Here is a 14,703-nt window from a genome sequence, read left to right as displayed (position 1 = left end):
ATTGTATAGCATATGTTTTGTTAGAAAAATGTGCATATTTCAGCTATAAATCATAGTTTTACATTGCAGCCACCATCACAACTCTCACCAAAGCAACTAGAATAACTAGAGACCAACGTGAATTACCTAAATACTAATCATAAAACATTTATGAAAAATACACAGCGTACAGCAAATGAAAGACAAAGATCTTGTGAATCCAGCCAATATTTCAGATTTTTTTAAGTGTTTTCCAGCGAAAACACAATATAGCATTATATTAGCTTACTACAATAGCCAACCACACAACAGCATTGATTCAAGCCAACAATAGCGATAACGAATAAACCAGCAAAATATATTAATTTTTTCACTAACCTTCTCAAACTTCTTCAGATGACAGTCCTATAACATCATATTACACAATGCATATAGAGTTTGTTCGAAAATTTGCATATTTAGCGGCACAAATCGTGGTTATACAATGAAAATAGTAGCCAAGCTGCCAAAAAAATGTCGGGAGAAATCTTGGGAGAGGCACCTAATCTAATCAATAACTAATCATAAACTTGACAAAAAAATACAGGTTGGACAGCAAATGAAAGATACATTAGTTCTTAATGCAACCGCTGTGTTAGATTTTTTAAATTAACGTTACTACGACATACAGCGTGCGTTAAAGCCAGACCGCACCGAAATTAATGGCGGAATAGTAGTTTGACATTTTTCAATTTTTCAATTTTTCAATTAACATCATAAATAGTTCTTACTTTTTGATGAGCTTCCATCAGAATCTTGGGCAAGTTGTCCTTTGTCCAGAAGAATCGTTGCTCGGTTGTAGATTGTCACCTTCAACTTTGGAATTAGCAGTAAACATTAGCCATGTGGTGAAGACGTGCCCAACTCACTATAACGCAGCACTAAGAAAATTCCAAAAATCGCAATATACTAATATAAAATGATATAACTTGGTTTAAAATAACTACATTATGACGTTTTTAACACCTATATCGAATAAAATCAGAGCCGGATATATCTAAGGCCTATAACGAGAGCTTTCCAGAACGCCATCCTGAGGTCTGTCTTGCGTCTTGGCGAATGTTGAAAAGAGTGTACCCCACGTACAAAGACCCTTTATATGGCCTCAGATCTGCCTAGCAACTCCATTCCAATTCTCACTGCTTGCTGACATCTAGGGGAAGGCGTATGCAGTGCATGTCGACCAATAGAATACATGCAAATTAATAAACTGACCCTAGAACAGAGTGCCTGATTTCAGATTTCTCACTTCCTGACAGGAAGTTTGCTCCAACTTGAGTTCTGTTTTACTCACAGATATAATTCAAACGGTTTTAGAAACTAGAGAGTGTTTTCTATCCAATAATTTGGGAATTAATTTTTACAAAGTGAAAACAGCACCCCCTATTGAGAAAAGGATAACTGACCTTGATGAGGAATACGTTGTAAAGACACTTTAAGAACAAGTGTATCTTTAATTCTATGTAAAACATGTATCTTTCATCAAAGTTTATGATGAATATTTCTGTTCTTTGACGTGGCTCTCTGCAATTTCTCCGGATATTTTGGAGGCATTTCTGAACATGGCGCCAATGTAAACTGAGGTTTTTGGATATAAATATGAACTTTATCGAACAAAACTTTAATGTATTGTGTAACATGAAGTCCTATGAGTGTCATCTGATGAAGATCATCAAAGGTTAGTGATTCATTTTATTTCTATTTCTGCTTTTTGTGACTCCTATCTTTAGCTGGAAAAATGGTTGTGTTTCTGTGAATTTGCGGTGACCTAACATAATCGTTTGTGGTGCTTTTGCTGTAAAGCCTTTTTGAAATCTGACACTGTGGTGGGATTAACAAGAAATGTATCTTTAAAATGGTGTGAAATACTTGTATGCTTGAGGAATTTTAATTGAGATTTCTGTTGTTTGAATTTGGCGCCCTGCACTTTCACTGGCTGTTGTCATATCGATCCCGTTAACGGGGTTGCAGCCATAAGAACAGGTTTGCAGGTATGGAATCTTTAGATTAGAAAAATAAGTTCTATGCTTTGTTTTTCTTGTGGTCATGTAGTGTATGTGGACACCTGCTCATCGAACGTCTCATTCCAAAATCATAGGCATTAATATGGAGTTGGTCCCCCTTTGCTCCTATTACAGCCTCCACTCTTCTGGGAAGGCTTTTCACTAGATGTTGGAACAGTGCTGCTGAGACTTGCTTCCATTCAGCCACAATAGCATTAGTGAAGTCGGACACGGATGTTGGGCGATTAGATCTGGCTCGCAGTCGGCGTTCCATTGGCTTTGAGGTCAGGGCTCTGTGCAGGCCAGTCAAGTTTTTCCACGCAGATCTCGAAATACCATTTCTGTATGGACCTCACTTTGTGCACGAGGGAATTGTCATGCTGAAACAGGAAAGGGCCTCACCCAAACTGTTGCCACAAAGTTGGAAGCACAGAATCATCCAGAATGTCATTGTATGCTGTAGCGATACGATTTCCCTTCACTGGAACTAAGGGGCCTAGCCCGAACCATGAAAAGCAGCCCCAGACCATTATTCATCATCCACCAAACTTTACAGTTTGCACTATGCTTTCGGGCAGGTAGCGTTCTCCTGGCATCCGCCAAACCCAGATTCTTTTGTTGGATTGTCAGATGGTGAAGCGTGACTCATCACTCCAGAGAATGCATTTCTACTGCTCCAGAGTCCAATGGCAGCGAGCTATACACCACTCCAGCCGACGCGTGGCATTGCACATGGTGATCTTAGGCTTCTGGTGCAGCTGCTCAGCCATGGAAACCCATTTCATGAAGCTCCGAACGAACAGTTCTTGTGCTGACGTTGCTTCCAGAGGCAGTTTGGATCTCGGTAGTGAGTGTTGCAACCGAAGACTGATTTTTACGCACTATGCACTTCAGCACTCGGCGGTCCCATTCTGTGAGATTGTGTGGCCCACCACTTTGCGTCTGAGCCATTGTTGCTCCTTGACGTTTCCACTTCACAATAACAGCACTTACAGTTGACCGGGGCAGCTCTAGCAGGGAAGAAATTTGACCAACTGACTTGTTGGAAAGGTGGCATCCTATGACAGTGCCAGATTGAAAGTCACTGAGCTCTTCAGTAATGCGATTCTACTTCCAATGTTTGTCTATGGCGATTGCATGGCTGTGTGCTCGATGTTATACACCTGTCAGCAACGAGTGTGGCGAAATGGCCAAATACACTAATTGGAAGGGGTGTCCACATACTTTTGTGTATATATAGTGCATTTCCACATTCTTTTGAAACCTTTGGAATGCAGCTGAAACAATCCATTATGTATGCTGATCCTTGCCCAAACCATTGGCTTGGTCGGATGTGTAAGTGAAAACTATTGGCCTGTTTTTTGGGGTTCATTTTTGGGTTGTGTTCCCCCACCATGGGGAATAGTCTCTCAGATGAGGAAGGCCTGTTCTGTCTGAATGAGGAATGTTAATGACTGAGGAGTGGGGTCAATTGTTCATGTATTTCTTCAGAAAGGAGACGCACCAACAAAGACTTAAGCACCTTAGAAAAGGCCTCCAGTTAGAAATGGCCGCCTGTGCAATAGTTCAAATACATGCATAATATGTACATTCATATTGATTGATTTTCCTTAACATGATGCAGAATGAATGAAATCTGTGAATGATCGTGGGGTGAATATTGTACCTAAAATAGAAAGTGCCTATTAAGCACAGCTTTGTGATTAGCATCATCCTGGTTTCCTTGTGTTCCTTTTTGAAGTGAGCTCAGAGAAAAGGGTGTAATCCAGAGTCACAGAGACATTAATTGCTGGCCTGCGGCGCATCTTTTTTTTGCTACCCCAAAACGTGACTGCAGCTGCCTCTCCTAGACACCGCCATCAGCACCACCCCACAGTAGTTGGGACAATAAACCAAAAATTATCGACACTTATCGCACGCATTTTTCTGATAATGTTCAGTGGCCTATACTAGAGAAATGTGTTGAAGTTTGAAATGAAATAAGTTTGCTAATATTGGTGATTTGTTAATGGAACAATTGATGGCTACAAACTTCAAACTAGTAGTTTAAAGGATCATTTTAAACTGTGGTGCACATTAATGCTAGAAATGTATCCTTCTATTTATCTCATCAATTCAGGCAATTTATTGCAGTATGTATTTTCTTCCATATTGCCCAACTCTACCCCACAGGCACATCCCCCACATCCCCCATCCCCTCCTCAACCTGGCTTTGACTGAAATAAATGACGTATTATACTGAACAATAATATAAAACGGAACATGTAAAGTGTTGGTCCCATGTTATAAAATAAAAGATCCCAGAAATTTTCCCTAGGTCCAAAAAGCTTTATTCCCTAATGTTGTTTTAGTGAGCATTTCTCCTTTGCCATGGTAATCCATCCACCTGACAGGTGTGGCATACCAAGAAGCTGAATAAACAGCATGGGGACAATTGAAAGCCTCTCTAAAATGGACAGTTTTGTCACACAACACAATGCAACAGATGTCTCACATTTTGTAGGAGCGTGCAATTGGAATGCTGACTGCAGGAATGTCCACCAGAGCTGTTGCCAGAGAATTTAATATGAATTTCTCTACCATAAGCCGCCAACGTCGTTTTAGAGAATTTGGCAGTACTTCCAAACGGCCTTACAACGGCAAACCATGTGTAACCACGCCAGCCCAGGACCTCCACATCCGGCTTCTTCACCTGCAGGATCGTCTGAGACCAGCCACCCTAACAGCTGATGAAACTGAGGAGTATTTCTGTCTGTAATAAAGCCCGTTTGTGGGGAACAACTCATTCTGATTGGCTGGGCTTGGCTCCCCAGTGGGTTGGCCTGTGCCCGCCCAGGCCCACCCATGGCTGCACCCCTGTCCAGTCATGTGAAATCCATAGAATTGAATGATTTCCTCATATGAACTGTAACTCGTTGAAATTGTTGTGTGTTGCGCTTATATTTTTGTTCAGTATATTATTGTTCAGCCATCCAGTAGTCAACGAGACCCCAGAAGACTGGCACCATGCATCCATCCCTCTCCTACAGTCATTGTGGAGCAACAATGTTTTAACCCTTTCTCTTCTCCCTTGGTCTCTGTACAGAACCTAAAGCGAGTGGCAGAGGTGTGGATGGATGAGTATGCCGAGTATATCTACCAGCGAAGGCCAGAGTACAGGCACCTATCAGCAGGAGACATGACTGTGCAGAAGGACTTGAGGAGTAGCCTCAACTGTAAGAGCTTCAAGTGGTTCATGACAGAGGTGGCCTGGGACCTGCCCAAGCACTACCCACCTGTGGAGCCCCCTGCTGCCGCCTGGGGAGAGGTACACATTCATTTACTAGTTTCTTTAGAGAGAGAGACCGAAAGCTAGAAAGAGAAAAAGTTAGAAGATTGAGATAAGTGCAAGCGAGACAGTAGATGGAAAGGAAGAAAGTTAGAAGAGAAAGAGAGAGGGTGTCTGTCCTGTGACAGCCCGGTGTCACTTCGTCACATCAGCCGTCAGAGGGCCAAGCTCCTGCCACAGCCTCGTCTTCATTACTCATCACACTTTTTCACTAAAGAGGAGAACTGACAGATAGTGCTGAGAGATCCAGACAGAGCTCTAGTCAGTGGTTAATACACTGACTAGTATTGAATGATGACATTTGTCTTTCTCTGTTAACTGGTTTGTCTGCTTCTGTGTGTTCTAGCTGCGCAACGTAGGCAGTGGCATGTGCATGGAGAACAAACATTTTTCGTCTGGGTCGCCCATCCGCCTGGAGACATGTCTTAAGGGGCGGGGCGAGGCCGGGTGGAGCCATGGACAGGTGAGGAGCTTAGTACACACAACTAAATACAGACATCTGTCTGCTGTAACGTGCTAGTTTTCCTCTAGTTTTGCATACACTTAACCTTCATTTTGTACTGTGTACAGACAGCTTTCTGCCTTCATAAGTACTACCGACACACACACGTTATGTTTTTCTGTTCTCGTGGGGACCTAAACTGCATTTCAGTAACCCTTAACTTAACCCTAATTCTAACTCTAAACCTAACCCCTATTCTTAAAGTAGCCATCGTCCTCACAGGGACATGGGAAATGTTCCCACGGAGGTGAATGTTCCTTATTTTACTATCCTTGTGGGGAATTTTGTGCATTTTAGGTCCCCACAAGGTTAGAAGAACCAACCCCCACACACACTCACTAGTGCACACACTCTCTCTCTCACTCAGACACACACACACACACACCTTCATTATCTCTTCTGTTCTAATGTAGTCCCTTTTTTTTTTCTTTTTTTTTGTCATCCCAAATAATTTTTAGAAGAGCTCATAACCGAATGTTGATGGATGGCCATGTTTTCGCTTTATTTTCTAAGTTACCTGCTCTGGCTCTGTGCTTTGACAGTTTAATTACAGTAATTTAAAAGGCTGTTGTAGTTTAATCTCTGTCATGGTTGCAATTTGTATTCAATGCTGGGACGACAAACAGCATCAGTGCAAATCAAAGAGCTCTTTCTGGCTACAGTCCAAGTCGGGGCCTTTTGAATGTTACAGCAGAGGAGCCTCTTCCAAACAACTATTTTGTTCCCTATGAGTGAACATCCCGGGGCGGTGACCGATGTTGGAACTCCCAGGGCGGTTCTCTTCAACCCTAGTTCTGAAGACTCACAAGGTGTGCAGGCTTTTGTTCCAGCTTAATACTAACACATCTCAAAAGCTTGATGAGTTAAATCAGATGTTAGTACTGGGCTAGAACAAATGCCTGCCCTGTGGACTCCAGGATCAGGAGTGACACTGGCTCCAAGAGGCGAGCTGGAAGTTGGGGCCCCACTCCTGAGGTGTTCTGATCCAGGTTGTCTCTGCCCTCTCCAGGTGTTCACGTTTGGCTGGAGGGAGGACATCCGCGTGGGGGACCCCATGCACACTAAGAAGGTGTGCTTTGATGCCATCTCCCACAACAGCCCCGTCACCCTGTACGACTGCCACGGCATGAAGGGCAACCAGCTGTGGCGCTACAGGAAGGTAAGGTCTCTTTCTCACACACATACCCACACACACAATCTTTTTCCAAGTATGAAAAAGGCATGTTTGTGAGTTGTTTATGGTGCACTTTTTTTGCTCGAGCTGAGCAAGCTTCAAGATGTATTTTTGATCCTTTGTATTTCCTTCTCCTTTTGATGAAATGACACAGCTGCTACTCATTGATAAGGCAGTTTTCTCCTAGATAGACTCCTAGACATTCACCTTTTAAGTTTGGTGTACCCTGTTAGAAAACTCCTAGTTTTCCATGCAGGCTAATAAATATGTATTTTTAAAAGTAACTATTTTGGAAAATATTTTCAGTTAAATGCACTGTAATTAAATAATCATTGCCATCTCGCTCGCCTCTTTTCTCTCCGTCTGTAGGATAAAAGTTTATACCACCACATCAGTAACAGCTGTATCGACAGCAACCCCACAGAGAGAAAGGTGTTTATGAACATGTGTGACCCCAGCGTCCCCAGCCAGCAGTGGGTGTTTGAGAAGACCAACACCACAGTGCTGGAGACATTCAACCGCAGTAACAACTGAGACCAGTAGGGGTCAGCACTGAACCTGAATACCACTCACCCAGGGACTGTGTTGTTTTACTAAGACAGAAGTGGGCTGTTGTTTCTCTAAAAGGGTCTGGGGGGGAAAGGGGGGTTAGCATTGGCAAGCCAGTCTAGACACATCAGTTATTGGGAGATGGAGAAAGTATGGCGCCTGAGAGGCTCGCTGTCTGTGGTGGCGGGGACTTCCTACGTCAAGGGGATTAGGTCTGGCACGGCCATTCTGATGTTGCCCGTCTCACTTCCTTATTCACGTTCCGCTCTGCTGCTCCGTGCATCTCCCAGGTGTCTCTGCCCATATGTCCATCTCCATCACCCTGCGTGAGTGCGCCTCTTACTCAGTCACTCTTTCCATTCTCCTCATTTGAAGCCACTGCTCTGACAACCCCCCTGAGACTCTCACTGAACCAAACCCAGACTGACACTTGGGTAAAGCCAGCCAGAAACAACCACTCTCTGAAAAGCACCGTGTTGTTTCTTGTTTTTGTTTTCTTGGTGTGCTCATTTGGCTAGCAGTTTCTCAATCTTGGTTTCCTCTTTATTGCGTTGATCAAAAATGGAGTTGGGCAAACTATCCAAATGTAGAGGGGAAAGAAAAGCCCCCCCATCTTTTAGGAAGTTAATTTTTAGATCTGAATGAATAATACTATAGTAGCAGAACTTTGTCTATTCGAAGAGCTGTAATTAGATGCCAATGATGGATCTCTTCCAGGTGATTTGTCCAGAGAGGGAACTGTAAGGGCTCTAACTACTGTTGTTAGTTTCTTTCTGTCCTATCCCCTGAACAGAGGCTCCATCTGCCCTCTGGGATAAACCCAGGCAGTCTCTGGAACGACCTCATTACGAAAACACTAAACCGTGTGGCAGAAAAACATACTGAGGTCAGCAGCACAGAGACAGTAGAGAGACCATGGTGGCTTCCCAAACTCATCAGTAGTGTCTCTAGACTGGTTTGCCCAGGGGGAGGGGTTGGTGATGGGTATTATAGGTGTTTTAAATGCATTAAGCACTTGCAATGATAAACTTGAATGAAAATCTTAGTGCCTTGCTGGATGAGAAAAAAAGTATACAGCCTGGTCTGACTTGGCCTGGCGCGGTGCCCTATTCCAGTCCTCCAACTCTGTCTCAGACTGACTGAGATGGTGGAGAGAGAGGCCATCTGAGGTGACACTGGCTCTTAACCATGGATGGGTTTCTACAACACTAATGTATATGTAATGATAGTGAATAGCTGAAGAGACTAGCAAACAACTATGTGTTCTCCTGCCTTTAAAAGTGAACAGCTTCCCTGCAAAGACCCTCTTTATGTTTGTGAAATGTCACCATCATACCATGTTGTTATCATCAAAACCAAGTTGGACATGCAAGCATTTATTAAATATTGATTTCCTTTGTTTAGGTTTTGTTGCGTTATTACTTTCTTAGCGTTTCATATTTTCTTTAAGTGTTTTGTCTTAGTTTAATGCAAAGTTTTGACTTGGATGTTGTTCAGAAAGACTGCTTACATTGCCTGCTGTGTAGTTAAGTTTTTGTTCCCCTCTTCTCCTCAGGAATAATTCCAAAGCAGAGTGCATGTAATATGCATGATGCAAAGATCACACCCTTCCTTAATCTAACCATCTTCCTTACCTTTTCGGAAATCGATATAAATCCAGTACACTAGTATGTGTTGTAGATTTTAACTCTTGGTCAGCAGTTTAAACTTAAAGTGTACCTTCCATGCTTTGTGAAGAAAATTTGGAGAAGTTCTATAAGAGAAAATCTACGTGGAACATTGGTAAGAGATGCTGAACGATATGGCTTTGTGCAACTTTACTTATGAAGGATCTTTATTACAAAATCATGTAATAATGTTGTATGTGTCCCTTCTTATTAAACTGAAATGTAGGACTGGCTGGGGAATGCCAAATTGCTCACTTTCTTTGGTTTCACTTTCTATAAATGTTCATAGTTTTACCCAGGCAAGTAAGCAGCATGTATGGAATACCAAAGCTGTTCAAAATTGACAAATCTAAGTTAACACTTTTTTTTAAGGACATTGAACAAGGTTTCTTGTTTATTTGTTTTTTATCCCTGTCTTTGAGTTTTGCGTGTTCTTTTTGCAATCCAAAATATAGAATGTCTGGCTATTCCAGCTAAATAGATTTCACAATTATGCTAACATAAGTATTATATCTGTACTAGAACTATAAATTAAGTTGATGAATTGTCCCTTCTCTTTTACACTAATATTATTAGTGAAGTAGCAAAATAACTTCACATGGTTTAAATTACTATAATAGAACTAAGGCTGGAATTCAATCAAACCGTCACTGCGGGGAGAAAAAATTAGACCATGTCCATTGAGGGAAACTTTAAAACCCCCATTTTGATTTATGCTTTTTCTCTTGTGATACATTGATCTATGTTCTCTTAAAATGCTCCACCAGTCAGTCCAGGACTGCAATGCCAGAATGATTGGTTGAAACATGTTTACTTTAAAGCATTGGCGTTTATGTAGTAATGCTATGTTTGTGTCTTGAGGGAGTAAACAGGGTTGTTATACCTGTTGACAAATAATCATCTTGCAAAGGTGGTAAGACTCCCCCAAATCCATGGCAGTTTATTGAATACTTAATAGACTGTTTAGTTTATGGAACAAGGATATTTGCAGTACATTGACCCTGTCCATTGCACATGTAAAGAGCATTTTATTTTGATTATGTTATGATTTATAACTTGGGTTGGAAGTCGTAAAAAAAAAAATATTGTGGTTTTAAGCGACATTTTATACAGTGCAATCTTTTCATGATCTTGTGTTGGAATTAAATATTGAGCTAAAATGTGAAGACAATACTACTTTTTTTAAATAAAAGTCTGTAATGTTTAAGACCATTGTTGGTCATTCACACAATGCTATGTACATGTGTATGCAATTTTTATTTGTAGGGAAGTGTACATTTTGTATCATGAATATCCAATATTTTTTTCTACTGACATAATGACTGTAAAAGTGTATTTAGGTGTTTTAACACACTGTGTACAACTAAACTGGAATTGTGTAATATTTTTTGCTGAAATTGTAAAATAAATGTTTCTATATTTGAATTATTTGTTGTATACTAAACTGAGAGAATGTTGTTCTTGAATAACTAATTTTTATGTAGTGTCGTGTCTTTGCTATCGTTAAATTGAAGACTTATAGTTTTTATCAAAGATTCCTGTAATTAGGGATTACGCGATCACTTGAGTAATAACGTAACTAATTAACTATGAATTCGAGGGAACCAGGGAAAGTTATTAGATGACAAAGTTATAATTTCCCAATATAACCTTTCAGATATTTTCATATCTGATCAATAGTCTTCTGATTAATGATTTATTTACTTTACCTCACGTTAGTCTCATTCCAAACGTCGTAAATTGTTGATTATCTACACGAACCCAGTCTTCACTATGAGTCATCCATACATCAATTGTCTTAAATAATTTATTTATTACTAACTAATTAATTCACAGAAATGCACAAACAAACAAACTTAAAATAGTTACATGAAATGATAGGAGAAATATGCCCTAGTGGGCTGAACCGGCATAGCTTGTTAGACAAAGGGAAAATGGCGGTTCGACTAAGAATTCACTACAGAGTCCATAATTATAACAATTGACATGCTAATACTTACACATGAACGCTCACTCATTCGGGAACAATTGCAATCAATATATATATATAGTTACGCTCGGTGTGTGTCGTCCTGATCGTTGGAGCGAAGTTAGTTTCTGTTGGAGTGAAGTAATGTCTCGGTTATTGTGGATTGTTCAGAGTGACATTCGTTATAGAATGGATGTTTCTGCGGTTCTTTCTTCGTGTCCAATGATACCGAATTCCTAGCTGCAGACTAGTAGTCAATATCAAAACTTGTTCTTAATAGTATAAGAGTTTAACCACGTGGTATGGTTAAAGATTCAGCAATGGTACTCAACCTTCGTTCTCCTCCTAATGGAGAAAAACATAGTTTAATGGTAATTTCTTAGAGTTGGCTTTTATTCAGATAGCAGAGAGAGGCTATCCCATGGTCTCTGACCCGTACTGGGCTCATGGCGGTCCTTGGATTTAGTTCAAATACAACAGGGATTTGTATTTTTCTTCATTAAACAGTTCAAAATCATATTACACAATTATACAAACAGTATCATACTCACTCATTCATTTTATACAACAAACAGATGTAAACCTCATATCTGAGGTTATTATATAAACAGCGGTATGGTAATGTAGTCTCACATGAGTTTCCCACATGGTGACAAATGGACCGGTTCATAGCTGGACTCGCCACCGATCTTTTATACTTTTGCAGGAAAATGAAATATGTTCGTACCTCAAGTTCTGTGAGGTGGGAGAAAATTCCTTTGTCCTGAAAGTTTACCCTCTGTCTAATACTGTTGGGCCATGAGGAGATTCTCAGGAATTTATGAACTCTGTGACCACAGCATGGGTTGAAGAGGCAGGGAGAGGGGGTGGTGAGGTTTGCAATACCCAAGCAGGTGACGTCATGACAGTAGCAATAGTCAAATCCCATCTCAAATTTGAAGAAACAAGGACATGCAGATCATGGAAATAATATATTTTTATTTCCAATTTCATTTAGTAATTTAATAATACTTAAACAACTTCACCATATGTGGGTCATGGTTGGTTGTATTTGGAACAACACAAAACATAATTGTAACAACAAACAAAACAAATAGTTTTTAGTTTGGTCGACTATAGTTGAGACGAGTCACTGTCCTCACTGGACCCTCTGTCTATTCAGACTTCATTCGGACTCTTGAGTTTCCCGGGCCACTAACTGACTCCCATCCCAGGTCCTCTTCCGAGAGATCGAAAGTGCACTTGGGACTAGCACGTTGGAAATGCCACTGTCCTCATACTTCCTATTTTTCTTCAGAGGGTTGCCCTCTAGCTGGCAGCAGCCTGGGCTTCTTGAAGGGCTGGACTCCCTGCTCCTCTTACAGGTGACCATAGAGGTGAGGAAACTGGCAGACTCATCTGATGCTCTCTTCCTCTTTCAGGGTGTGACCACTGACTGAAAGCTTCCTGGGCAATTAGAAGTGGCCAATTCTGTAGCTGTCCTATGGCAGCCTTGGCACTACTGTTCACAATTTAAAAAAATATAAACACAATATGTAAAGTGTTGGTCCCATGTTTCATGAGCTGAAATTAAAGATCCCAGAAATGTTCCATACACACAAAAAGCTAATTTCATGCACAAATAGGTTTACATCCCTGTTAGTGAGCATTTCTCCTTTGCAGAGATCCTCCATCCACCTGGCAGGTGTGGCATATCAAGAAGCTGATTGAACAGCATGATCATTACACAGGTGCACCTTGTGCTGAGGACAAAAAAGTCCACTAAAATGTGCAGTTTGTCACATAACACAATGCCACAGATGTCATGCTGTCCACTAGAGTGGTTGCCAGAGAATTGAATAAGCTGCCTTCAACGTTACTTTAGAGAATTTGGCAGTACGTCCAACCGGCCTCACTACCGCAGACCGACCACATGTATGGCATCGTGGGCGAGCAGTTTGCTGATGTCAGCATTGTGAACAGAGAGCCCTATGGTGGGGTTATGGTATGGGCTGGTAAAAGCTACAGACAATGAACACAATTACATTTTATCAATGGCAATTTGAATGCACAGAGATACCGTGATGAGATCCTGAGGCCCATTATCGTGCCATTCATCCGTCGCCATTACCTCATGTTTCAACATGATAATGCTCGGCCCCATGTTGCAAGGATCTGTACACTATTCCTGGAAGCTGAAAATGTTCTTCCATGGTCTGCATACTCACCAGACATGTCACCCATTGAGCATGTTTGGGATGCTCTGCATCTACGTGTATGACAGCCTGTTTCAGTTCCCGTCAATATCCAGATACTTCGCACAGCCATTGAAGAGGAGTGAGACAACATTCCACAGGCAACAATCAACAGCCTGATCAACTCTATGCGAAGAAAATGCCGCACTGCCTGAGGCAAATGGTGGTCACACCAGATACTGACTGGTTTTCTGATCTACGCCGCTACCTTTTTTTTTTAAGGTATCTGTGACCAACAGATGCATATCTGTATTTCCAGTCATGTGAAATCCATAGATTAGAGCATAATGAATGTATTTCAGTTGACTGATGTCCTTATGAACTGTAACTCAGTAAAATATTTGAAATTGTTGCGTTTATGGTTATGTTCAGTATAAAGTAGATTAGTACTTTAATGTTCAACTTGCGAAGGACATTTGAATGAAAGTTAAAAACATTATATATACAAAAGTATGTGGTGACCCCTTCAAATTTGTGGATTTGCCTATTTCAGCCACACCCGTTGCTGACCGGTGTATAATATTGAGCACACAGCCATACAATCTCCATAAACAAACATTGGCAGTAGAATGGCCTTACTGAAGAACTTAGTGACTTTCAATCTGGCACGGTCATAGGACGCCACCTTTCCAACAAGTCAATTGGTCAAATTTCTGCCCTGCTAGAACTGCCCCAGTCAACTGTAAGTGCTATTTTTGTGAAGTGGAAACCGATTAAATAAATACAATAATCTTCACAGGATGGTGAAAGTGCAAGGTGATGAGCTTGATGCTCTTTTCCAATAAATATCAGTGGACTTATTCTGGTGACAGTACGATACTTGGCTGCAGTTTGACAAATTTAAATATTTGCTCATGTGTACCAGAGAGCTGTTGCTAGAGCACACCTGCCAATACCAGAGTATGCACATTTTTTGTGACAAAACCATCAGAGTTGAAAATGCAATGGAAACCCATTTAACTTGTCTTTTTATATGGTACATTGGAATTTAAACCCAAAAGTTATTTTTATGTGCGCTATGTCATCACGCACAGACTTTTATCCGCAACAAGTTAATTTGACTGAAACACATCTCTGTGGGAGAATGTGCATATTTTATTATTGTGGATTTTAGAATATTTACATGAAAATCTGTCACCAACTGGAAGACTACCGTAGGTAGTGACATCTTCACAAAGTAACTATTGCAAAACAGGAAACCCTCGTCACACCACCAGGATGTGGCATTATTTTGCCACCGAGGGGAGCCAAAGTTTCGT

At 41.0% G+C, this 14,703-nt stretch overlaps 1 protein-coding gene across 1 annotated transcript in view; it reads left to right on the top strand.

Annotated features, from left to right (window-relative positions):
- Positions 1-10,666, top strand: part of LOC129818091 (polypeptide N-acetylgalactosaminyltransferase 10-like) — a 110,678-nt gene extending 100,012 nt beyond the window's left edge. The window contains exons 9-12 of the mRNA XM_055873658.1: positions 5,107-5,328; positions 5,696-5,812; positions 6,861-7,010; positions 7,395-10,666. Coding sequence (XP_055729633.1) covers positions 5,107-5,328; positions 5,696-5,812; positions 6,861-7,010; positions 7,395-7,559 — 654 coding nt within the window. The 3' untranslated portion in view covers positions 7,560-10,666. The remainder of the gene's footprint in view (positions 1-5,106; positions 5,329-5,695; positions 5,813-6,860; positions 7,011-7,394) is intronic.
- Positions 10,667-14,703: the final 4,037 nt, after the last annotated feature.

This window comes from Salvelinus fontinalis, chromosome 2 (genome assembly GCF_029448725.1).
Source record: "Salvelinus fontinalis isolate EN_2023a chromosome 2, ASM2944872v1, whole genome shotgun sequence".
NCBI classification, from domain to species: domain Eukaryota; kingdom Metazoa; phylum Chordata; class Actinopteri; order Salmoniformes; family Salmonidae; genus Salvelinus; species Salvelinus fontinalis.
The sequence above is the reverse complement of the archived record's forward strand: the minus strand, read 5'-3'. Positions and strand labels throughout refer to the sequence as shown.